The sequence below is a fragment of the Odocoileus virginianus genome, chromosome 16 (genome assembly GCF_023699985.2).
Source record: "Odocoileus virginianus isolate 20LAN1187 ecotype Illinois chromosome 16, Ovbor_1.2, whole genome shotgun sequence".
Classification (NCBI taxonomy): Eukaryota; Metazoa; Chordata; class Mammalia; order Artiodactyla; family Cervidae; genus Odocoileus; species Odocoileus virginianus.
The window spans coordinates 2378029-2405284 of NC_069689.1; the positions used below are offsets into that span (position 1 = coordinate 2378029).

The 27256-nt window shown below is 39.3% G+C and overlaps 1 protein-coding gene across 1 annotated transcript; it reads left to right on the plus strand.

The window, feature by feature from the left end:
- The first annotated feature begins 449 nt into the window (after positions 1 to 449).
- TSPAN3 (tetraspanin 3) lies at positions 450 to 27256 on the plus strand. Its single transcript, XM_020887475.2, has 7 exons — positions 450 to 700; positions 14278 to 14469; positions 14700 to 14774; positions 17836 to 17937; positions 19182 to 19334; positions 19596 to 19679; positions 26349 to 27256. Exons 1-7 carry the CDS (start codon positions 638 to 640, stop codon positions 26439 to 26441), a joined length of 762 nt encoding a protein of 253 aa, XP_020743134.1. The 5' UTR covers positions 450 to 637; the 3' UTR covers positions 26442 to 27256.

Here is a 27256-nt window from a genome sequence, read left to right on the forward strand (position 1 = left end):
TTCCGATGACTCTTCTGAGAGCTAGCCTAGGGCTTGACACAATAAGTTCTCCATAATTATTTGTTGATGTTCATTGCACCGCTCCCAGACAATGCTTAGGTGTTACTTTGTCAGGAAAATCTCAGTGTGGAGTGGGAGATAATTAGTGTCTCTGACTTCCTTAGGAGAACGAACTAGCTAGAAAGATGGCGTTCTTCGGGCTCTGAATCACCTATAAGCCTGGCATAGCAAACGTAGGTCAATAGTAAAGGATTGGGTTTGGTCCTCTGGAACTTCCCTGGTGAACCATCTGCATCCCAAGGGCGGCCAGAGGCCAAGAAAGGGCGCTGAGCTTTTGTCTCCTTTAAGAGGTGTGGCCTCGCTGTAGCCACCACAGGAGTGATTGGCTGGAGCTGCCTGTCCCGGGGCGGGACTCGGTTGCTAGGGAGCGGCGCGGGGGCCCTGCGGAGACTGCGGCGGCTGCGCGTAGGAGCGAGGTGCTTGCTGGGGCTGGGGTTCGCGACGGCGCCGGGGGCTGCGGTGAACGCCTCGCAGGCCGTGCAGTTCCCTGTGGGGAGGCGCCGTCGCCATTGCCACCTCGCTCGGTGAGCGCGTCCCGAGCGCTCGCCGAGCAGGGCCGCAGCCGACCGTCGGCACCATGGGACAGTGTGGCATCACCTCCTCCAAGACCGTGCTGGTGTTTCTCAACCTCATCTTCTGGGTGAGCGTGGCCAGCGGGCGGGAAAGGGCGAGGGGCCGGCGGTGCGGCCCGAAGAGGCCTCGGCTGAAGCGCCGGTGGGGAACCAGAGGGGACACAGGCTGGGTCGCGGCTGGCGCTGAGGAGGTGGGGGAGAGACGGGACCCTGCGGCGGAGACCCGGGAGGGCCTGGCCCGGAGGCCGCTTCGCTTTGGTCCCTCCGCGGCCGGGACGAAGACTCGGGGTGTAGAGGGCGGTGAGGAGAAACCCTCGGGGGCTTCTGGCGGCCTCCGTCTCGGGCCCAACGCCCCGGCCGGCGGGCTCTGGGCCAGGAGCCCGGCGCAGAGAGCCCACCCTCTCCCCTCCCCCAACCTCCCCCCGGAGCAGCCTGCTGGACGGAGAGCTCTTATTGCAGATTCTTTCAGGACATCAGGCTCGAAATAGGATATCCCCCAAAGGGTCGGGCGCCGCTTTCTTTGTCAGGGCCCGGAGCCCCCGCGGCTCCACTGGCAGCCCCGAGGCGAGCGAGCAAACGGTGCAGAAGTGCGGAGACGCTTCCGACTCAGGCGTGAGGAATTTTGCCTTAGAGCTCTTTGTGTGTGGAGAACTGGTCGACTGGTTACCAGCCCAGAAAACGGAAAGGTTTCAACTTGAGAAGCTAAATAATCCTTTGACGAGGAAAATCAATCTTATTTGTTTGGTCATGGGGGTGGGTAGACTGTTATAAAGCTTGGTTAAATATGACTCGAATGTCACAAGATCTAGAAAGCGATGAGTTCACTTTCAATAAAAGGTGGCTTATGAATTTTTTTGGACACGCCCCCAAAGAAAGGGCCCTTTATAAAGCACTTCATCTTACTTCAGGTCCTTATCTCGTCAGGGACTTCTGTAATAACCTGTGTTATTCTTATCAGTCTCTCCACCCTCTAGTTCATCTGGACCTTGCACCCGGATAAATCTTATTAAGCTTTTCTTCCTTCACATCACTTTACTTCATTTAACAAATAAACACACACCCCTCCCCCAAAGCTTCAGCAGTAGAATAAAGTTCAATGCCCTCTTGGTATTGCAACCAATGTCCTCAAATCATCTTTTCCTTCCTCACGATTGACCATGTTCTTAAACCATGTTCTTAAACACCTGGACACCCTTCTCTGTCCCCAGTCTCCAGGACACTTCTTGAACATTTGCACTTCCCATTCTTCTGTATGTCTTCATTCACCTCTTTCCCACAAACATACTAAATTGGAAAGAATCCTTTCCTTCTTAGAACCTGGTTCCCTCCTCCCCCTGCAAAGAATGAAACTTTTCATATCCTGACTGCTGTAGCATAAAAGAATAATTACACATCACAGAGCACTTACCACACACATCTTTTGCCATAGAGTCTTTCAGGGTATGGTGTGATGAAACGAATCCTGACTGAGAGTACTGTTCAGGATCACCCACGTGACATCAGGATTCCATGATTTCTTCTTTTCCCTTTAGAGCAGTGTTTCTTATACTTTAGTTTGACTTAGAAGCCTTTTTAAAAGGTAAAAGAATCTCCTCGTATCTCCAGATGAGAAACACTGTTAGATAAGAAGATTATTAAGTGTAGACTTAGCTTTGTATCCTTTACAGTCCCTTATTATTTTTATGGGCATACAGTTTGATTTTGAAGAATCTGTGTAATATCAGGTGACTTCTAGGCTTTTCAAGCTCAGGGACTGGAATTGTTAAAGAAACAAAATACTGGAAATATGGAACCATTTTCTTTAAATGATTAAATTTTCATTTAAAATTGCAGTTTTTTTTTAAAATTTTTTTTCCATTTATTTTTATTAGTTGAAGGCTAATTACTTTATTCAAAGATTCATTCATATTTAGAAATTATATAAGTATAGGTGACTATTATTGGCACTTAGTGAAGATGGTTATGTTGAACTTCGGTTGTGCTTTTCATGCTGGGTTCTTGCCAAGGCTGAGGTTAAACACCCTTTATCTAGATTAGTAGAATAGTAAAATGTTTGTGAGGTGAGCTGTGATGAGGAAGTTAAGCAGACATTAGGGGAAAAAATGTGGCACAGAGCAGGATTCGTGTAACATAACTGAGAAGGAAGCAATATGAGATGTATCTCCCACAGAATTCGTAGTTTAGGGACCAACCGTTGGAATCTGATGATGTTGGTAATCATAACTAATTTTGAGTGCTTTTTATACCCAGGCACTGTGCTAAGCACTTTAATGGAATAAAGCCTCATTTGGCAGGGAATATTATGCTTCTTTTACAGATGAGGACATTAAAGTTTACTTAAAGTGGCACACCCAAGGTGGGGCAGAGCCAGCCTTCATACCCAGGGTGTCCTGTACTTTAGAGCCTGTGGTGTTAGAGCAAAGTGTGATTTCAAAAGACTTGCAAAGGGGAAGGAGCTCTTTAGGCAGTGTTAGACTCACTTGCTCCAAAACGTAATTTTAACCTTGTTTAGAACTTCCACCAGCATTTAAAACTATACTATTTAACTTGTCAGTTTAAAAAATTAGGTCGTTATCGGGAAATACATAAAACATGTTAACCTGTTCTTCCTGGTTTTTTATATTGCATTCTTCAGTTCTAATAAGTGTATTCTTTTATAAGTGGTCCATTCCACCTTTTAATACCTTAATGTATAAGTGTAAGAATAAGCATTCCCTACATAGAGCATCTCTAACATTTAACTGGGTTCCCCTGGGCAACATTTCCCTCATAGCTCAGTTTGTAAAGAATCTGCCTGCAGTGCAGGAGACCCAGGTTCAATTCCTGGGCCGGGAAGATCCCCTGGAGAAGGAAACGGCAACCCACTCCAGTATTCTGGCCTGGAGAATCCCATGGTCAGAGAAGCCTGGCAGACTACAATCCATGGGGTTGCAAGAGTTGGACACAACTTAGCAACACCACCACCACCACTGGTCAACATTAGTAAAGGTTTTTTTAACTGTTGTATTGGCTTTTTACTATCAGCTGATTCTTGATAAGTGTTGAAGTTTAATTGCTTTGACAACATATTTAAACTCTGCCTCTTAATATCTTGATATCCTGGTTCAGTCGGCAGTTTGTTCAGTGCGTTGTAATGTGGAAATAGATATGTACTTAAAATGCTTAGAATCGGCATTAAATGATGTAACAGCCAAAGTTGTTAATGTTGACTTGGTGTCGATTATTATGGATAGTACAGTCTAAGAAAATTACTGTGGAAAGGCACAGGCAAAGGGGAAACAGTGGTTTCTAAAGTCCTTAAGCTTGTCTTAATGGAAATTGAGAGCTCATCACCAAATTCCAAAATATTAGGGCTTGTAGCATGAAAGGTAATTGTGGACAAGTGAAGGGATGTACAACTTGGATCTCTTTGTTTTTTACAGAGTGGCATAGCTTTAAATGTAAGTGTATTAGTGCTAGACCCATGATGATTTTTAGAAGACAAAAGTGTTTAGTGACTACATTTTGAAGGGTATTAGAATAAACAGTCATTAACCTCTTCTCTAAACTGCCCTTTTGCTCCAAGGTCAGACAAGAGCCTTAATTCAGTGGGTCATTTGATCTGACCTGGGAGGCCTCATCTAAAACAAGTTTAAATCAGTACTTGATAATTTCAGGTTTTATTCTGTTAATTGAGTACTTAATTAAGTCCCATGTTATACAAATTACCTTTACTTTTTCTACCCTAGAAGGAGAGCCAATTGGCTAGTGTTTATTTTGCTCACACATATCTTAGGCATTATAGAGACTGTAAGAGAAAGCTTTGTCCATGCTTGCAGAATTTCTAGTCTGGCACATCTGCTTAGGGTGTTGTTTTTCATCAGTATGAAAGGCCATAGTAACGCTAAAACGGCTGTGGAGTAGGAGATACCACAAGGTTAAACACCTTTTAAAGGCTTTTGGAAACTTTAGAATGTGGCAGCTTCACTAATCATTCATTCATAGGAAATACAAATCCTATTTAAAAGCCTTATTTAAGCTTTAAAATTTGTCTTATCTTAAAAAAGTTTCAAGTTGCATTTCCCTCTGTGAATACATAAAATTAAGGAAATGTGCTTTGTTAAGCAAATACTACACAAATGTTTAAGCACCCACTTTTTGCTTATATTACTGATAAAGTGGTGGAAAAGTGAAGATCTCTGTTCTTACAGAGCTTTACAGGACAGACAGTTAAAAATAAGCAAGAAAAATAACAGATAGTGATATGTTATGCAGAGAATTAAGACAGAATGATGTGATAGAGTGATTAGGTGCCTGCTTTAGGTTGGCAAAGAAGTCTTCTCCAAAGAGGTGAGATTTAACCTGGAATATGTGAAGGAACAGATGTTGGGGTGATTTGGAGGAAATGGGGGACATTTAAGACAAGGAACAGTCTACAGGCCCTAAGGCAAATTTGATGTGTTCAAATTACCTTCATGCTTTTGTTTAAAAGATAAAAATTTATTATGAAATATTTTGTTTTAAATGAAAAAGTGCTTGTCACACTTCTCCATATATGTATTTTGTGTTTTCTAGCACATCTTGCACATTCGAGTTGAGAACATGATACTTTAAAACTGGATCCTTCATCTCACATCCTGGAATTTGTTTCTTTACCTCTTGTATTCTCATCTTCATGAGTGACTACTCCAGCAAAGAATATGTCATTGGAGCACACCTTCAGCTAACCGATTTCTTTTTTCATAGTTGTTTCTCAGTTTACTAGAAGAAAAGCAAGTTATGGTATATAACAGGAGACCTATTTCTTGTCTTTGACAGTTAAGAAAATGAATTACTTCCAGTCTTACTGCATTCTCAGTCATCTGTCCACTGAACCAAGTACCTTGTGGCTGTGAGCTATTAACTGAAAGAACTCAAAGCAGTGGGAATGTAGAAGGGCTCTATTTAATTGGCAATTTAAGAAATAGGTTGTTTATTACCTTTTTAGGGTATTTATCATGCTTTGAAATATTTTAATGAATTTTATTCCGTAAGATCCAAAATTAGGAATTTTGCAAAAAAATTATTCCGTAAAATTTATACTTGCACCAAACAAGACTCATTCATTCAGTAAATACTTTTTGAATGTCTGTGCTTACCTGTTTGAGAAATGCAAAAGGTATAGTTCCTGCTTTCTAACAGCTTATAGGAAGAGGGATCAGACAGACAGGCAAAATCATTTAATGTTCTATTGAATTTAATTTCTAGTTGCTCCTCTCCGTCCCCCTTCCACGTGGACAGTCTTAAGTCTTCCTTTAAAAATGTCATCTCTTTCCTCCCTCCCCCTCTTTAATAGTTTGGTAGAGCCAGTAGCTGAGAAAAATTATTTGCGTTGATGTATTTGTTTTTGACTTATCAAAAGGAAATCTATAGTAAATGCTGACATACTGTATTTTACATTGTTGTTGCTATTGATTAAACACGTAACCCAAGCAAAGGCAAATATGAAGCTGAAACACCTCAGGCTCCGGTAGTAATAACTGACTCTTTACAGTTAGAGTAGGGTATGGGGATAGAGAGTCTCAAAGAAAAATGTGTATTTAAATACTCTGAAAATACTTTCAGATGACCCCTGGAGCCTTGCAGTCTGAAAATATCTAATTTCCATGCTGTTACAATAGTTTGACTGTGGCAGTTGCAGATCTCCAGTTTCACTGCAGCCTGAATGTTTTGGGTTTTTCAACAGGGAGATAAAAATTGGATTAAATAGAAAAATTTTGTTAAGCTAGATAAACAATGATTATAAAAAGTTAAATACAGATAAAGTGAAAATAAGACAGAATTGAGGAACATGACCTTTGGAATATCTTCAGAATAATATTGGTTTAAAGGATTAAAATATTCTTTAAGAATAATGGCAATAATGATAGTGATATTGATAATGAAGAAAGAAGTGACTTATTGTCAAGATTTTACACCTCGAAGTAGAGTTTTGTCTCCTTGGTAGGTGATATTTATGGGGGGAAAAATATGTGTACTGAAATGATCAGAATTGTGTTAAGTAGTCAGAAAACATCTAAAGATGAATCAAAGCCAGGCAGACCCAAGAAAAGTCATAAACAGGGAAGATTGGCAGAGGTGCCTAAAACATTTGGGATTGAAGAGATTCCTATTTTATGTTTTGGTTAAGGACAGATTTAAGAATTCATTTGTTAAAAAACAACAAAGTCTCAATTTCAGATACAATTTTAAATATTGACTTTCATGATTCTGCAAATATATATTTCCTTTTTAAAGAAGACACTAAAAAATATTTTAATATTACCATAGTTTCACCACCAAGAGACAACCAGTATTAACACTTTGGTGTTTATAAATATCCATGCATAAGTGTGTTTTTCCCCCTGACATACCACAAGTGTGTTACTAAATTATGCTTCAACATATTTAAGGGCTGTAATGCAAATATATCTCTAGATGCTTGGGTTTTTTCTTTTTGTGTGTGTATGTATATAGTATTCTCTTTTATTTTTATTTTTTAAAATTTTTTTATTGAAGGATAATTTCTTTACAGACTTTTGCTGTTTTCTTTCAAATTTCAAATCTTTTGTTTTTGCTATTATAATTTTGTTATTGTAACATTTTGATGAATGCACCTTGTACAAATCTGTTTCCATCTGACCTCCTCTCTTAAGAATAGACTCCTAGAAGTACAGTTAATAGGTGCAAAAGCATAAATGCTGAGGCTAATGATGTGTTGCCAGATTGCGTTCCAGAAAAATTCTTATACTCCTGAGGGCTCTTCTCTCTGTATCCTTATGTATCTTTGAATACTGCTTGTCTTTATTATTGACCAGTTTGTTATGGAGAGAATGATATTTTTAAAGCTTCCTAAATTCTTGGTTAAAATAACTTTAATTTCTGTTAAGAAGATTTGAAATCTTTGGTATAGTATAGTCTTTTTTTTTCCCTTGAGTGATAAGAGAAATATGCAGCATTGGACTTGGTAAAAGAGTAATTCTGTTTAATGATACGAAGTATTTTATCAGATTAAGTCAGAACTGAAACAAATATGTTTGACTAGAGAATGTTATGTAAGTAGTAGAATGCTGAGAGATTTAAGGTGATTTTAAGAAACTTATGTCTTGAGGGTGGAGTTTGGGGAAACTTTCAGAAATGCACTGTATAGGGACCTACCTGGTGGTCCAGTGGTTAAGGCTCTGCACTCCCAGTGCTGGGGGCCCTGTTCAGTCCCTGGTCAGGGAACTAGATTCCACATGCCACAGCTAAAGAGTTCTTATGCCGCCACTAAAGATTCAGCATGCTGAAACAAAGAAGATCAAAGGTTCCACATGCTGCAACTAAGACTTGGCACAGCCCAATAGATCACTTTTGTAACTTGGAAGATAATTGCTTTACAATATTGTGTTGGTTTCTGCTGTAGAACGGCGTAATTCAGCTGTAAGTGTAGGTATGTCCCCTCCCCCTGAAGTCTCTCTGCCAGCCCCCATCCCACCCCTCCAGGTTGTCGTGGAGCACTGGGCTGCGCTTCCTGTGTTACTCAGCAACTTCCCCCTAGCCATCTGTTTTACACATGCTAGTGTATATATGTCGTGCTCCTCTCGATTCACCCCACCCTCTTCCCCTAGTGTGTCCACAAGTCTGTTCTCTGCATCTGCATCTCTATTCCTGACCTGCAAATAGGTTCATCAGTACCATCTTTTCTGTATTCCATATGTATGCATTAAATGCGCTGTATAGAATTACCAATGAATTCCTTGTAGGAGAGAAGGGGGATAGGTACACGAGAGACTATTGTGACCATACAGAAAGCTCTTGAGTTAAATGTTTAAAAATAACCCGTAAGATGAATTTCTGCTGCTGTTTTTTCCCCTCTCTGCTTTTTGAAATCTGCGTTCTTACAAAGTCTGGAGTACACAGTGGTTTTTTGCCAAGTCTTTCTATTTTTTCTCCCAACATTCCAATCCTTCTGCTTTACCAATTGATTGATTGATGGAGGCAAAAATCACACAGAAGTAGTTCTCGCAGGTGAGAAGAATTTGTCAGACTCTGCTTTTAGCTGAATGACTTCAGATGGCCCCCTCATCTTTACCCTGTCCTGCAGGAAAATCACTTCTGTTCTTCTTTGCTTTATCTTCACCCAAATGCTCTGTGGGATGCTTCTTCCCTCACATTTCTAAATTTCCATATAGATACACTCTCACAGCAGAGCTGTTTCATCTCTTATTGTGGAATAGTCTGTTTAATTTTAATGTTGCCACATTCCGGTGGCAAGCTCACTGTGCTTGATGTGCTCCCTTTCATTTCCTATTTCTTCTTAGAAAAGTAAAGAATTTAGGAGTTTTGTGGATTTTAGTGTTTCATCATCTCTCTCAGAAGATTTGAAAAGTACAGAAACAAAACAACTAGTTTCTAAAACCAAAACACTGGTTTCTAAACTATAGAAAAATCAATCTTACATAACAAAATGAAATTTCTTACTTTAAAAGGGCTTTACATTTGTATGTAGGGAGTGAAGGGGTGAAAGGGTAAAGTGAAGTGTCATACTTCTGGAACTCATATTTCTAAAATTTTCTACCAGGTAGCTTTATCTTTTAGAGGAATAGCTTGGTGTTGTGCAAAAGCACTGTCTTTCCTAAGGTTTTAAAATTCTGTGACAGTTTAGAACATGAGTTTATTAAAGGGTAAGGAAGAGGGACTTCCCTGGTGGTCCAGTGGCTAAGACTCCATGCTCCCAGTGCACCCGGGGGAACCGGGTTCAATCCTGCTCAGGGAACTAGATCCCACATGCCACAACTAAAGAGTGCATGCAGCAACTGAAGACCTGGTGCAGATTTTTAAAAAGTCTAAGGAAGAACACTTTTCAGAAAATTCTTTTTTTTCCCCTATTGTTTCAGCTTTCAGCCTTTGCCTTAAATTTCCCTTCACTTCTTTGTAAAAAGGATGAATATTTTTAGTATACTGTCCTCCACAAATCCTCCTTATAGGCTCAGATTTTCTCAGTGGTGACTAAAGCAGTTCAGCTGCTTCCAAGTTCTACATTTCATCCCCTCTGCAGCTGCTTTGTTGGCAAAGCCCAGAGCCTTTGATAGATCTCAATCCCAGCATGACCCTTCAGAAGAAGGATTTAACCCTACTCACCTTTTAGCCTTTCTAATAGCCACAGCTCCTATGTTAAAAATCTTCATGACTGCAAGTCCCTACTTAGGAATTACTTAAAACCTTCCTTACATTTACCATATACGCCCCACCTGTCATTTGGATGGTTGGATATCATTAAAGCAGTTGTTTGTTGCTGTTTTTAGGTCTTCAGCCCTTGTTAGGACACCTTCTATGTATTTTCAGAGTAACTGATGTCATTTCATAAGTTGTTTATTATACAACTTCCATTAAGCACTATATATTCATGTCATTGGGCTCTGAACCTGCCTACCAATGCAGGAAACATAAGAGATACGGGTTCGATCCCTGGGTTGGGAAGATCCCCTAGAGGAGGGCATGGCAACCAACTCCAGTATTCTTGCCTGGAGAATCCCATGGACAGAGGAGCCTGGCGGGCTACAGTCCCCAGGGTTGTAACGAGTCAGACATGACTGAAGCGACTACACACACACATACACACACACACACACACACACACACACACATATATGTCATTAAGAGAAGAAAATTTAGGGGACAGCCTCTATTTATGAGTTATTTGATTTATATAGTTTCATATCAGCAATCACTGCAGTTTTTGCTTAGTACGTGCAGCGACTATGCTGCTTCCCCCTGTATGTTGTCAAAATAGAAGCATTATGTTCTCAACTTCACTGTGAGATTTAGATGTTGACTGATCTGCAGCCTGGGGAAAGAAACTTCTCTCAAAGCTATTAGAAAAGGAACAGGCAGCTTTACAAATGGCATCTCCTCCTCCCATTGCATTCATTATCTGTCTGGGTGGACTGGGTGGAAGATGGCACACTGGAAGTGTTTGGCTTGGCCCACTTCCAGGCAGCACCGAGGGCAAGCCTTGTAGGGATCTCAAACTCATTTCATGTCTAGAATGGAAATAGTTCTTCAATGTCCTGTATTTCAAGTTGTTGAGTAAATATATCTTCTGGTTTTATTTTCAGTCAAATTTATGTAGCCTTTAATTATGTTTACTAGCAGCTCAAAGATGGAATTTATTTTAATTCAAGCCTTGTAAGAAATGAAGGTTGCCTGTTAGAGTAAGAAAAGCTAAGAATCCAAAGAATAGAGAGATGACTAATGAAGACAAATTGGATAAAATTTGATTGCTTCATATATAGGATTTCTTCTAATTCAGTTTGGGGACTAAAAGTATTTACTGTAACAAAATGTTTGTGTGTACATATGTGTATGTTTGCATATCACACATATGTAGTCAAGAAAAAGTAATTTTTGGTATGAGTGTTAAGTATTCCCTATACTTCTGTGGTTAATGCACCCAAATAAACTGTTTATCCTCTTTTCTCTCTCTTATGTCTTCCATCATCCCATAATAATATGTCCCCAAAGTAAGTATGTCAGTGAACTGAGGGTCTTTGAACAGGTTCAGTTGCTGTAAGTAAAGCATAAGCTAATGTATTCCAGATGTGATGGCCATTAAGAATTAAGTAAGCTGGATTGTTGTTCAAATAGTGAGCTAAAATCTGTAAGATTGAATTGAAGAGAAACAAAGCAAATTCAAACCAAAGATTATGATTGAGCTTGAAGGGCAGTTTCAAGGGAAGGGATGAGATGAAGTGTTCTCAATGAATTTTGACAAATATCTACCAAGAACTGCTCTAGGTGATGGATGGTGGTTCAGTGCTGAAAGACTGATGGGCAAAGTTTGTGCCCTAAAGGTATGCAGAGATTTTATATATAGTTATAATTTCAGCACTTGTGATAAATGCCGTTAGAGCTTTGTAGGGGATGGTTTGTGACCAAGGGCATCTAATCCTGTCTGAAATGGTCAAGAATGGCTTCCTAAAGGAGAGGTGATATTTAAACTGCATCTTAATGGGTGACAAGGAGTCCCTAAGCAGATGAAGAGAGCATTCCAAAGACAGCAGCAAAGGTAAAGAAGTGAGAGAATTTGTAGTACACTTGGAATAACAGCTTTCAGTTGTTCAGGGTGCACGAGAGGTCGTGGAGTCTGAGCCCAAAAAGCGGGAAGGAACAGCTTAGTTTATCAGAGGCCTCACTTGCCTCATCCTGATTTTAAGCACGCTAATGCCTTGTTCTGATTTATATTTTTAACAGAAATAACTGATCATATAAAGAACATATTATTAAGGGACAGAGGGAGGGTCAGCAAATAAGGTTTAGGGTGAACAATGGTAAGGCCCAAATTAAGACAAGCACTGCAGAGGGTTAAAGAGAAGTTAACAATATTCAGGTGGTGTTTTGAAAGTGAATCTGGGGCTTCCCTGGTGGCTCAGTGGTAAAGAGTCAGCCTGCCAGCGTGGGAGATGCACATTCAGTTCCTGATTCGGGACAGTCCCACACGCTGCATAGTAACTAACCCCGTGTACCACGACTGCTGAGCCTGGGAGCCCGTGCTCCACAACAGAGTAGCCTCCACTCGTGACAATTAGAGGAGAACCTGCACAGCAATGAGGACCAGCACAGCCATAAATAAAATTACTAAAAATAAAAAAGTAAGCCTGAAGGAGTTTGGAGATAGATGGGATATAGAGGTAGGTCACAGAAAGAGTACAGAATAACTCTCAGGCATTTGACTAGGAAAAGTAACTGGTGCCGTTTGCTCTGAAATCTAAAACAGGAGGGCAGATTTAATGGAGTGAGCAGAAAGGCAGCGAGGGTTTGAGGTAGGCTGAGGTCAGGGCATCTGTGGGACTTCCAGATGGGGATGTGTAGTTCTGAGTTGATGGCTGAGGTGGAGAGCTAAAGTGACTGGTGAAGCCATAGCTAGGCTAGCCCAAGGAGAGCCTACAAAATGAGAACTAAATAGGGCCGAAGGTAGAACCCTGGAGATCACTGACATTTGTCTGGTAAAGGAGAGTCCCTAAAGAATGAGAGAGCAAGAAAAGTGCAAGAAATAGGAAGAGAGCCAGCAGTGGGGGCCTCCTGAAAGCCAGAGGAGAGTTTGAAAAGAATATGGTGTTTTAAATTGGCTCCATTATTCTAGTTAATGTCTCTTAAAAAGTCCATGTTATTTATTTATTTTTTTAAAAGTCAAGTTGCTTTCTCAACTTTCTATAAATGGAGTCTTTTCCTTCCAGATCTGAGTGATTCTATCAGCCTAGTGTATGAAAATATACTGATGATGCCCAAACTTACAGAATCCCACAGACTTAAACTGCTTCCAGGTTGAAAGGAATTAATGATATAATTGTGGAGGCTCTTTTGTAGTTTGAAAATTAATGATGTATCTGTTAAATTTTAAAGAATGGTGAAATAATTCTTTTTATATGAAAGTCTCAAAGTGCTCTATAAATGATAATTCATTAAATCGATGTTTTAACACTTAGCCTCACACTGTATTTGCTCATTCACATAAAAGCAGGCAATACTGGGCCGTAAAACATTGTGCTGGCAAAATTGACACAATAGCAAAATTGACAATGATGAGAGGAGAATGTATGTATTAATAAAACTCTGTAATTGGAGCACAGTGTCTGCAGCGGCAGCTGTTCCATGACTTTCTGCATCCACTTTCCCTGTAGGTGCTCTAAAACTTTGTACCTCAAAATATAGTTCAAAAATCAGCAGTGTTAGCTGGGAGCTTGTTGGAAATGCAGAATCTCGGGTCCCACCCCTAGACCTACTGATCAGTCTGCAGTTTAATAAGATCTTCAGGTGATTCCTATTCACATAGTTCGAGAAACACAATTCTAAAGCATAAATAGACTTAAAGGGTTTACAAGGGGCTTCCCTGGTGGCTCAGATAGTGAAGAAGCTGCCTGCAATACAGGAGACCCCGGGTTCAGTCGCTGGGTCAGGAAGATCCCCTGGAGAAGGGAATGGCAGTCCACTCCAGTATTCTTGCCTGGAGAACCCCATGGACAGTGGAACCTGGCAGGCTACAGTCCATGGGGTCGCAGAGTCAGAAACAACTGAGTGACTAACACACACAAAGGATTTGCAAAGTTCTTTAGTCACACAGCCCTCTAGCTTTACCATTTCACAGTCTCAACTAGGACAGCAAATTTTTTAGAAGTGGGTATCCTGTATCATGGTTATTAGTTACTATTGTAATTTTCTTTCCCCAAGGCAAGAGATGAGAGTATAAATGCAGATTCTGAAGTCAGATTACCTGGATTCTGGTCCTGACTCTGCCACTAGTCCTGATTTCCCCATTTGAGGGGGGCAGCCCTCACCTCTGCACTGATCTGTAATTGACTACAGAAGGCCTTTAGGGGGTGTGTGTGTTTTCATTCTTGTCATCTGTATTATGTACGGGATTAATGGTTTCTCGGTCCTAGATGAGCCAGCAATTACCAAAGAGTAGATGGAATTTGGAAGACTTTTCAACTTTAGTAAAGAAATGTTCTTACTAATGAATAATTTTCAGCTTCACTGATAAAAGTCTACAAATAGATTTAAAAGTGGTGGAAAATCTCATTGAGTTCTAACATGCCAAGAAATAGTGGGAATGTTTACCAGCAGGGGTTGGAGAATTTTACCAGAGCTCTGACCTTGTTTTCTACAGGGAGCCGCTGGCATTTTATGCTATGTCGGAGCCTATGTCTTCATCACTTACGACGACTATGACCACTTCTTTGAAGATGTGTACACTCTCATCCCTGCGGTGGTGATCATAGCTGTCGGGGCTCTGCTTTTCATTATTGGGCTAATTGGTTGCTGTGCCACAATCCGGGAAAGCCGCTGTGGACTGGCCACGGTAAGTTAGCTCTTCGTGATATGTGGGAATATTCATTTGTGTTACTTGCTTGACTTGAGCATGAAACTCCATATTCTCTTTGGCTCTCTTTATAATTGGAATAGAATTAGCACTTGTCTTAAACTTGTAGCAGTTATCTCAGATAATTGCTTTTTATCAAGAGATTATTTAGAGCTATTTTTTCGTTTGTATTTAATTTTTAACAATGTTTCTTTACATTTTCCTTACAGTTTGTCATCATCCTACTCTTGGTTTTTGTCACAGAAGTTGTTGTTGTGGTTTTGGGATATGTTTACAGAGCAAAGGTATGTTGTCTACTGTAATTTATATGTTTTAAAAGGTGGTTTAAGTGTTTTGAGTGAAATAGAACAAACTCATTTTCAGAGTAAACAATTTCTTTTGCCTTCAGTTTAGCCACCACTTGAAAAATATAAAGGTAATTAGAAATTATGTGTCAGGATTTCTTCTCATTGAATATAACAAAGTGTTACTCTACTGCTGTCCTAGTTTTAGGTGGTGCTGGTTTAGTTGCTAAGTCGTGTCCAACCTGTGACTCCCTGGACTGTAGCCCACCAGGCTCCTCAGCCCATGGAATTCTCCAGGCAAGAATACTGGAGTGGGTTGCCATTTCCTTCTCCAAGGGATCTTCCCGACCCAGGAATTGAACCCCAGTCTCCTGCATTGCAGGCAGATTCTTTCTGCCTGAGCTACGAGGGAAACCCCTAGTTTGTAGATAGTTTTCTTTAAATGACTCTGGTTGTTGTTCAGTTGCTAGTCATTCCAGCTCTTTGCAACCCCCTGGATTGTAGCACTCCCGGCTCCCCCGTCCTTCACTATCTCCCAGAGTTTGCTCAGATTCGTGTCCATTGAGTCAGTGGTGCTGTCTAACCATCTCATCCTCTGCTGCCCCCTTCTCCTTTTAACTTCAGCCTTTCCCAATATCAGGCTCTTTTCCATTGAGTTGACTCTTTATATCAGGTGGCCAAAGTATTAGAGCTTCAGCATCAGTCTTTCCAACTAATATTCTTTCCAACTGATTTTCTTTAATATTGAATGGGTTGATCTCCTTGGAATTCAAGGGACTTTCGAGAGTTCTCCAGCACCACAGTTCAAAAGCATCAATTCTTTGGCACTCAGCCTTCTTTATGGTTCTACTTTCACATCCGTACATGACTGCTGAAAAAACCATAACTTTTGACTGTACAGACCTTTGTCAGCAAAGTGATGTTTTTTAGTATACTGTCTTAAGTTTGTCATGTGAAAGTATTAGTCACTCAGTCGTGTCTGACTCTTCGTGACCCCATGGACCGTAGCCCATCAGGCTCCTCTGTCCATGGGATTCTCCAGGCAAGAGTACTGGAGTGGGTTGCTGTGCCCTCCTCCAAGGGATCTTCCCGACCCAGGGATCGAACCCATGTCTTTTAGGTCTCCTGCATTGGCAGGTGGGTTCTTTATCACTAGAGCCACCTCAATCTTTGTCATTGGTTTGTCATAACTTTCTTTCCAAGGAACAAGCATCTCCTTGACTGTAGAATGATCTACAAATGAATAATTGGTCAGCTGAGGAATTTGTTCAAATTTCCTTAGTCCATAGATTCCCAGATTTCTATTTTAAAAGAATTAAATTAAGGATTCCATTTTCCATTGCCTCTTTAGGGAAAAAATGCCTTGGTCCTAGACATAGAAAAAGGTTACTGGGAGTTGGTTTTCAGTCGCTCAGTTGTGTTCAGCTCTTTTCGAGCCCATGGACTGCAGCATGCCAGGTTCCCTGTCTTCATTATCTCCCAGAGTTTGCTCAAACTCATGTCCATTGAATTGGTGATGCCATCAAACCATCTCATCCTCTGTCGTCCCCTTCTCTTCTTGCCTCCAGTGTTTCCCAGCATCAGGGTCTTTTCCAATGAGTCAGCTCTTAGAGTCAGGTGGCCAAAGTTTTGGAGCTTCAGCATCAGTCCTTCCAATGAATATTCAGGGTTGACTGCCTTTATGATTGATTGGTTTGATCTCCTTGCTGTCCAAGGGACTCTCAAGAGTCTTCTCCCAACACCACAGTTTAAATGCATCATACTGGGAGTTGCAACCCTACAACTTGTTCCTGAGGAACGAGGGGCCCTACAAGCTCAAACACCAAGATAACTATTGCCAGCCATTCCCTTCTTGTCCTTCTTTCCTCTTTTCTGGTCATTTATTGTTTTCTTGCCCCTTTCCTTTCTATTTTGCCCACTTTTGCCTTCCTACAGCAGCATTTAAGGCTAAATAGGCTGCTTTAAATTAATTAATTTAGGTATAACTATAGAGCTGTTATGGGCTTCCCTGGTGGCTAGAGTAAAGAACCGCCTGCCAATGCAGGAGGCATAGGTTTGATCTCTGCGTGGGGAAGATCCCCTGGATAAGGAAATGGCAACCCCCTCCAGTATTCTTGTTTGGAAAATCCCATGGACAGAGGAGCCTGGTGGGCTGCAGTCCATGCATTAGCAAAAGAGTTGGACACAACTTAGCAACTAAACAACAACAACATAGAACCAATACACAGGCATCGTAAGGTTATTCTCTGAGCACACCCAGGGTTATTCTCATTGTAACTTATGATTTGGAGTCAAAGACATGATAGGTTGATTTACTATTTAACCATTGCTGTATAACGTACCAGACAGCTATGCTAAAAAAAAAAAATAATGCAGTGGATCATGCCCCTGCTTACAGTTTGGTTATCAATTTTATGATCTTAACCACATGACTGATAAAATTACCATATAGGTCTCATCATCTTAGAGAAGGGTAAGGAGAATCTGGTACAAGCAAACTTAATTAAATGACACTTTAGTTGCCACTCTGTTGGCAGTGATACATTTTGAAGAGTTGATTTCCTAATTGTTTTTTTTTAATCTGTTGATTACTTTTGCATATTTGTCCAAGTCTAAATAAACATTAAATAAGTAAAATGTAGTATTGGTATTTGTCCCAAAAGTATCCTATAGGTGCTTTTTAAGTTCTTTAATTTTTACCTCCTTTAAGAAAGGAAAATGAGTAGGTCTTCTAAGAATCCCATTTGAAAAAGGAGGTGATATATTTATAATTTAGGACACCTATCTCGGGCTCAACTGCTTTCTCCCTCTTTCATAAATAGGTAGCCTGCCATCTTGCACACAATCATCTCTTTGATTGCTTTTAATCTAATGTAATATGTCTGACACTTTACCTGAGTCTGCCTGAAGGCACGAAGGGAGAGAACTTTTTTTCTTACAAGAAATTCATAGCGCTATCTCAAAACTTTACATACATGCCATTTAGGCATTTAGCTGGAGCCTTGACTAATGTTACTTTCACCAATATTTTTGAGGGACTGGATTCTTTGTTTTGATTCAGGTGGAAAATGAAGTTGATCGCAGCATTCAGAAGGTATATAAGACCTACAATGGAACCAACCCTGATGCTGCTAGCCGGGCCATTGACTATGTTCAGAGACAGGTGAGTTCTCTTGAAGCTGATTTGTTTTTGAGAACCAATCGCTATTGTGTCAACATTAAACTTATCTCTGTTACTATGTAAATTAGCAGTGTACCTTTATAGCCATGGTTAGCTGCATAATGAGTCCAGTAATTTTACCTTCACCCTGGAAAAGTTTTTTCCACCATTACCTAGCATAGCCAGATAGGAAGCATCTGCCCTTCCCCTCAAAAAATAATTAACTAACGGGGTGATAATGGGCAAGAAGTTTATGTCACAGGAAAGTTGAGAGCCCAAATGAACTTTAGAGGAGGTGAGAAGTCTTTCACATACCTTTAGAAGACAAGACCGGCAAAGATAAGACAAAACTGTAAAAAAAGAAAATTATTGTAGACAATTTGAAACATACCTAAAGGTAGAATCATCTAGTAGATCTTTGTATCCATAAACTCACCTCAAAATTTATCCACTTTTGCCAATCTTATTTCATCTATTACTCCCACATGTCTTTTGCTAGTTATAACTTAGAGTAAATCCCAGACATTTCAGACAAAAGATTTTAAATACTGTGTCTTTGGATATAATATTTAATCCAGAATCAGATGTTTAACAGGCAAAATTAAAGATTTTTTTCTTAGCTATAAATTACCCCTTGTTGGCAATATGATTTTTCAAACAGAGGGTCTAGAACCACTAATTGTATGTATTTTAAATTAAATTTAAATTAAAGTTAACTTAAATTAACTTTAAAGTTAAAAATTCACTTCCTCAGTCAACAGTAGCCACACTGTGAGTGCTCAGTGGTTCTGTGTGGCTGCTGCTAAGTCACTTCAGTCGTGTCCAACTCTGTGTGACCCCATAGATGGCAGCCCACCAGGCTCCCCCGTCCCTGAGATTCTCCAGGCAAGAACACTGGAGTGGGTTGCCATTTCCTTCTCCAATGCATGAAAGTGAAAAGTGAAAGTGAAGTCACTCAGTCGTGTCCAACTCTTAGCGACCCCGTGGACTGCAGCCCACCAGGCTCCTCCGTGCATGGGATTTCCCAGGCAAGAGTACCGGAGTGGGGTGCCAGTGCCTTCTCCTCTGTGTGGCTAGTTGCTACCATACTGAGCTCACAGACCTACAGCATTTCTGTCATTGCAGAAAGTTATATTGGACATCACTGGTCTAAAGTAGCTTAAAGCTCTGCAGTACACAGAACTCTGAAGTTAACACAGGGCCATGTGTTCTATGAGGACTGATGTCTCTGTTCTCTTCTCTGTTAGCTGCACTGTTGTGGAATTCACAACTATTCAGACTGGGAAAATACAGACTGGTTCAAAGAAACCAAAAACCAGAGCGTCCCACTTAGTTGTTGCAGAGAGACAGCCAGCAGCTGTAACGGCAGTCTGGCCCACCCCTCTGATCTCTATGCTGAGGTAAGTTCAGTTTCTTGACTAGCGTTTGAATCTAGCCTGGTAACCTAGGTTTTCTTGGTGAATTTTCTCTACCTCGAACTTTTCTACCTTCTTTTACTTGTCTTTAATGTCATTTAATTTTAATATAAATTATTTTCAAATGCATTATCTTTTTCCCTCTTGTAGTTTGTCATTTCCATTCCTGCCAATGAGTAGTAATGTGTGACCTTGCAGCTTTTCCCTTTTTAAAGAGACTAATGAAGATTACTTTGGGTGTTTCAGGGGTGTGAGGCTCTAGTTGTGAAGAAGCTACAAGAAATCATGATGCATGTTATCTGGGCAGCGTTGGCATTTGCAGCTATTCAGGTAAGCACAGCTAGCCAAGGACTTATCAGAGTGTACTGATTCTCCAGTGTCAATACCAAATGGTTTTTAACCACCACGTGCAGTTAAGCTTTGTGTATATGGATAACTTGGAAGTGATTGAGGTACAGACACCAGTTTCCAACATCTTCTATTTCTTGTGTCCAGACATAGACCCAGAATGGTCCCAGAAACCAGAGATCTGGACGGGGAAACCATGGACGAGGGACTTCTTGTTTTATTTTCTTGACTTGATTAGTGAGTGACCTGTTCAAAATACAGACTGTTGTCATAATGTATTTTTGGGAGGTGCTTTAGTAGAACTTCACACAATTGTTAAAAAAAATCAAACTGCTTTATTTTAGCTTGGAGATGGAAAGCTTTAATTTTTTTGTTTCTGTTTCCATTTCTTGCTTTCCTGTCTCCAAGGGATTTATATGTTAATATACATACATCAAGAACTGGCACTACACTAGTCTCTTACACTAATAGGAGCAACTTTATCACTTTACAGAAAAGACTATTAAGTAAATGCTGAGGTTTATCCGCCCTAGTATTTGTGGATTTAGTTTTTTTAAACAGATTGGCATCAAGAAGTCTGTCATACTGCTTGGCATATCTGGAAATGTCCTGTGTCTTTTTGGTAGCTGAGGGTACTTGTCCCAGCTCCTACCAGTGAAAACAGTAGGAGCTTACTGTCTCCCCTTACTAATAGCTTGTACAAAGTAGCTGGTAATTGTTTTAATTACCTCTCACTTTATCAAAAACAAACAAACAAACCCACACATATCCTTTATACCTCATCAATTAAGTTCAGTTCAGTCACTCAGTTGTGTCTGACTCTTTGTAACCCCACGGACTGCAGCACACCAGGCTTCCTTTTCATGTCCAACTCTCAGAGCTTGCTCAAACTCATGTCCATCGAATCAGTGACGCCATCCAACCATCTCATCCTCTGTCATTCCCTTCTCCTTCTGCCTTCAGTCTTCAATTTCATACCCACCTAAAAAACAAATAAGGAAGATGACTATTTTTCTGCCCAGTTAAACTACCTACATTCCTAGTTCCTCAGGTATATATATTTTATCTTGGGGATTCTGTTAGAGGAATGTTACAACTATTTGGAAAGAATTGAAAATCCTTTGCATCAGATCTAGTTCTCAGAGTGTTCTGTAGTGTTCTTTTAGTATATTCTTGAAACATGCTTCAGGTCCACAGAATCTATTCTAGCACATTTTTGACCAAAGACATATTAACACCACAGGCATTTGTTTCTGCAAAAATCCCCCAGGCAATAATGTGTTAAAGTTTTTCTATCATTTAATTGCTAGATAAACCAATGTAATTGCTAATTTATATGTAAGTTGCTTGGTTTGTCTGCTCTCTGTATATTTGAACAGAAACTAGTGTATTTAGTAGGAAGTGCCTTTTATAATGGCAAAAAGGTGCTTGTTTACTTTGCTTGTATTCAGACAGCTCTGAAATGATTGATTAAAAAGCCTAGCTCTATTTGCTATGGTCTCTGCCCTTCTAAGCATTTACTCTTTGGCTCAGCATAGCAGTAATCTGTAGGTCAGCAGGGATGTATTTCATATTTTCTTTGTGTAAACACTGTCATTTAGCTAAAAATAACGAAACATGAAGGTAGTATCTTTACCCAAGTGAAATCCTGATCTGTGCATTTTTAATGATTTTATGTGTGGTAATAAAGCTGCATATATTAGCATGCAGCAAAAAAGCTTAAGAAGTGTATGATGCTTATGATCATGAAGTATGCAACATGTATATAGAAGGCTAATGAAAATCAACACTCAGATATGTCCCTCATCTACTTGAGCTTATTAACCAGCTTATTAATATTTCTTCATTAAATGTTTTTCAGTGGGGACTAATAAACATTCTAACCAGTCTTTTAAATATGCCTTTTCATTCCATTTTATAGTTAAATCACCGTGGTTTAAATAATATCTGATAAAAGCTTTGATGTTTCAAGTTCAGCAAAACTAAGTCAGAGATTGAGAACTTTTGCAGACTTGAAACATCGTGGTTTTGAAAATTTTAAAAATTTTATTTAGTTTTAAGAGAAAAAAACATCCAAGGGTTTTCTAATATGTGTGAGTACCTATAAATGTTTAAACTTTTGATATTCAGAATCTGATGTAGATTGGTGCCCAGGATATGGAAAACCTAGGTGAAGGCAGAACAGCTCAACGAGCAATGAGCTTTTACACTTACCCTGATAGAGAAAGAGCTAGAAGGATGCTTGGACATTCTCCAGTCCCTGTTCCCTTAGTTTTGAAGGCCTTGAAATTGAGGAAGAGCAAGTATAGCATGACTATGACCATCACTAAATCTTGAACCTTATCTCCATGTGTGCTCTGCCTCTGATTACAAATTGAAGAATTAAGATTCTCAAAAGATTAAATTCCTAAATTCTGTTATGAAATCTGACAGCAAATTGACACTTTAAGCTGGATGGAATACATAGTGTAATACCATTGAAAAATTGTTAGCATTTTTCTTCAGGTTCTAAAGTGGGGGGGCTTTAAGAGCTCTTGCAGGAAATTCAGTTTTATTTGCTGGTAAAGAAAGATGATTTTTGGTAGTGTTGTAAGTATCAAAACTATGTAAGTGCTGTCTCCTTTGATTTTGAGTATGATTTGTGGTACTGTTAAGCTACATTTCATCAATGTTCTAAGACGTAAAGGTGAATTTAAGATGAAATTTTCTCATAAGCTTAATTTACCAATAAAAGCCTCTTGTTTGAGTATCGTGGGCCAGTCTGCCCACCACCTCTTTTGGTGTGAGCCCCACTCATCTTATGTATTGTCCATGGCTGCTTTTGTGTTACGGTGACAGAGCTGAGTAGTTGCCACAGAGACCAGTTTTGTCTCTTGGTTCACAGAGCTTAAAATATTTCCTATAATTGCCCTTTATGAAACATTGCCCCCTCCCTTGTTCTAGTCTTAAGTGGCCTAGGTTTGGATAGGACCAAAATGATCAAGAAAGAAAAATCTGAAAAGTGCTAGTTAATTGTTACAACATGATTTTTTAATATAAGAGAATGAGATTTTAAAGATTTTTCTACACTCCTTATACTATTAGTTTATTAATCAGCAAGATATTTCATGTCTTTGATAGTAACCAGCCTCTTAAATGTACAAATGATCAGCTATAAATTTTATATTTCAGTAGTCTGGTCATAATAACAAAATCTAGAGTTTTGATTTGGCAAGCTCTTTTACGTATCAGCAGCAGGTAAAGCTCTCTACAAAGGCAATATGGGAAAAAATGGAAATTATCAGTCCTTGGAGTCTCACAATGCTGTCACGTCCTTAAGATGGAATGATCAAGAGCAAAATGTTATAGAGAACTGCTTCCCAAGGCCATGCTACTTTTTTCTGGTCTGTATGCCAAGTGTGAAGGAGGCTGAGACTGCTATTTCCCTCCTGCTTCTTCTAACTTCTATTTTAATTCATTAAAATGAGTTAAAATACATATGTAAATAGCACTTTGGATTGGGCCCTTTAGATAGTTAAAATTGAGTGACTTAATTCTGACCATCTTTTGAAAAAAATACTTCAAGTAATTCTTCCTTAAAAACTTAAAACCAAAGCTTGGGAAGCTAATTCCTGAGTAGCTAAGTTGTGGTTTTTTTATTTTTTAATTTGGGAAAAATTAATCTTAATTGTTAACTTTTTGAAAATTCCTTAATTGAAAAGCCCACTTGATAAATTTTTCTTCAAATTTTACATATTTAATAAGAGGTGAAACTCCTGCTCAAGTCTTGACCGCAGTTCTTGAGTCCCTCCTTGTAGAGGCAACCAGTGTTCCCAGTTTCCTATATATCCTTCCTAAAGTAGTTTGTGGTTAGACAAGCACATAAATATTTTTTATACAAATAGAAGCTTATAGGATGCAATTTTCTACTTTTTTTCTTAATTGTATGAAACCTCCAGTTTTGAGAAATAATGCAGACAGAATCTTTGTGTGCCTTGCAGTTTCCCTCAGTGGTTAACATTTTGCAAAACTGTTACGTGTCACAATCAGGACATTGGCATTGATACAATCCACTGGTTTTATTTAGATTTCTCATTTCTATGTGTGTATTCAGTTCTGTACAATTTTATGACCTGTTTGGTTCTTGTATCCACCACCACCACAGTCAAGATTCTGAACAGTTACAACACTAGAAGAGTCCCACCTGGTACTCTTTTATAATTGCACCCACCTCCCTCCCATGCCTCCTCCCCCATACCCTGGCAACCACTAATCCGTCCTCCATTCCTAAAACTTCATCATTCTACAAATACTACATAAGTGAAATAATATATGTAACCTTTTGTACCTTCTTAAAGACAAATTAATATGCTACTATGGCTACCTATAAGTATTCTATTTTTTTACCTACTTCATAATTTATTTACATTAATGGGCACTTATGGAAGTGTTGTTATTACCGAAATGCAGGTAGTGAATACCCTCTCTATGTATGTGCAAAATCTATAGCAAAAAATTTGTAGCCTTTAAGTTGAGGGGTCAGAGAATAGGGATGACTTTTTGATAGGTGTTTCTAAATTTTTCTCAGAAAAGAGTGTTTCCAATGTCCAGTTCTAATTACCTTGTATAAAATAACCTACTTCCCCATAATGCCATCTATAATTGTGTATCATAGAGCATTTTAATCCTTGGCAGTCAGTTTTTTTAATCATTTGCTTATGTATTTAGTAATCATTTTTGCTGTCGGCTGGGTGTTATATTTGGACTCGGTGCAGATTACTTCTCATGACCTGAATATTGTAGGGATAAGTTTCATTCTAAGAAGTCACACTGGAGCTAAAACATTTGTGACATTTTTAAATCTGTTGTTGGATAATTTCAATAATCAATGAGATTTTACTGTAGCAAAGCTTTGGGAATGAACCTGTAGTACTTTGTGATGAGGTTTGCACTATGATAAGTTATTGTGTAGCACTTAATTTTTTTTTAATTTTTATTGGAGTATTTAATGTTATTAAACAGACTCATTTCCAGGCATAAGTAGGATTTTATCAAGCTTATTAAATTGTTTTTAAATCAGTACAAGTTGATTTAATTTAAAGTCAAGAAAAAAAGGATACTTATTTCAGACCCCATTTTGAGAGTGCTGACTCCAGTAGAAGTTAACCAGCTGAAAGGAATGTGAGGAAGTGAGGATGGGAAGAGATCTTTTCCCCAACCAAATCAATAATTTCAGAGCTTAGCATTTTTATTGCTCAATTTAACATTACCTGGGAACATAATTGTGTTTGATCTTATAGCTATTCTAAAAATGTTTTGATGTACAGTGAATGGAAATGTGTTTCTTTAGGAATTAGATACTAAACATGTCTAGAATTTGCTTAAGGTATATAGTGAACTTCAACCATATCTACTTTTAAAATGTCTTTAAGGTACTTTGCACTAGTAAACACTCAGCAAATGCTGATATAATGAAACTGATGAATTCAAGCAGGAAGTATATATCCCAAATGGGTAGACTAGAGGCTAAATAAGGGGAGAAGTTGGAGTGTGTGACTTCATCCTGGAGAATTCAGACTGAGGACATCCTTTGTCTCTGTACATGTGTCTCATTAGTAATCTTCCACTTCAGACTTTGACTGTCTAGTTACAGATCGGGTACATTCTGTTGAAATTAGATTGACCCTTATATGTACAAAGGGACCTGCCTTTTAAAATCAAATAACTGAGACCTTTCACTTTCAGTGAAAAGTTAGAACAGCACATTCATTTATTTAGCTCTTTAACTGTATATAACTGTTTATATCTTGTAAGAAGGCAGGTCAGAAATTCTAGACTCGTTTCTCTTTAATCCAGTCTAATCCTCTCACTTATCCAAAATAACATGACATGACTTTATTACTATTCCGATTTGCTACCACAGAAGGATTAGGCCTCTTAAAATGATGAAGAAAGTGACCTTTAAAAGGTAATATGTACATAATATCACAGAGCTATCCTGGATTTCAAAAATAATAATTGCAAAGCAGAAACCTTCAAACCACACTTTTTGGCATCTGGATTGGTTCCCTGTGCATAGGGCTTTTGGGCTACTCATATATTGGGCTTTTCATTCTGTGGATTGTCATAAAGCCTATCTCCCCAAAATCCAGATGTGTGAAAGACCAACATTAGATTTCTTCATATGTAGTCTTGCTCATTACACTCCCTAGACCTTTGCTGTCTAATATGGTAACCACTAGCCACATACATCTGAATTTAAATTAATAACATAAAAAATGCAACTCCTTAGTTGCACTAGCTCCATTTCAAGTGATCAGGAACCTCATGTGGCTAGTGGCTACCATATGTGATAGCTCAGTTAGACTGTTTTCATCACTGCGAAAAGTACTTTTATACAGCCCTGGTCTGGATCAAGATGGGGATAGCACTAGGAGAGCCTGGATACTCTGCTCGCTTCACAGATTATTCTTAAATATGCAGCAGGGATGCTAAAACTGGGTTCTTAGTTCCTAAAAGGATAATGTGTTCATTAGAAATTGCCTACTGTTCGTGATTTTTTTTATGATTTGAGATCTTTGAATGGTGAAACAGTTCCATTGCCAACAAAGAAATACACACTTGCTGTAAGAGGATTTTCAGCCTTTTTTCCCCATTGTTTTCTTCCTACAGCTGCTGGGCATGCTGTGTGCCTGCATCGTGTTGTGCAGAAGGAGTAGAGATCCTGCTTATGAGCTCCTCATCACCGGCGGAACCTATGCATAGTAGAAAACTCAAGCCTGAGCTTTTTAGTCTTGTTCTGATTTGGAAGGTGAATTGAGCAGGTCCCCTGCTATTGGCCTCCTGAGTTCATTTAGTTAAAGCACACGTACACAGGTGTTGGACAGAGCAGCTTGACTCTTCATTTGTCTACCTTCTTACCTACCCACCGATGACTTTTTTTTTCCCTTTGTTCTAGCTGACTCTCCATGTCCGTAAGTGTTTTGAGTACGGCGGTAAATGTTCTAATCTTAGAACCGTTTGTGAGTTGCATAGTGTGATAGCATTAAAGGTTGCCGTGGCCCTGCTTCTGTCACCTCCAAGCATAATGGGACTGCTGCTATAGCATCACCAGGTCTTTCAGTCTTCACAGTGGAGAACTCTTGGCCAAAGGCTTTTGGGGGGAGGAGGAGGCAGTCAGCTGTCTGGTTAAAGTTAATACCAGATGGTGCCCCTCATCAGTGTCCTTTTTAAAAATATATACTATAGTCCAGTAAGATAGCAACTGTACAAAATGGCTAAGATAGATTTTAGAATCATACCTCGTGTATCTTGGTTCATCTTCAAAATCAGACTGATCTTTGAAACTAGCGGTTTTTAATCAAAGCTGGCTTTATAGGAGGAGTATAATGTATGCACTACTGTTTTAAAACAATTAGTGTGAGTGTTTGCGTGTATTTTTGTATGATTGAGCCCATTCATCCTAAGTCTAAACTCGTTAGAAATAATGTACCCATGTAGACTAGCAAAATAGTATGTAGATGTGATCTCAGTTGTAAATAGAAAAATCTAATTCAATAAACTCTGTATCACCCCTTCAA

Bases quoted from the DNA above. Each gene is read 5' to 3' on its own strand.
- TSPAN3 (XM_020887475.2), top strand. From the start codon at position 638: ATGGGACAGTGTGGCATCACCTCCTCCAAGACCGTGCTGGTGTTTCTC. The intron at 701-14,277 runs GTGAGCGTGGCC...TGTTTTCTACAG, and splicing joins TTCTCAACCTCATCTTCTGG to GGAGCCGCTGGCATTTTATG. The intron at 19,680-26,348 runs GTAAGCACAGCT...TTCTTCCTACAG, and splicing joins TGGCATTTGCAGCTATTCAG to CTGCTGGGCATGCTGTGTGC.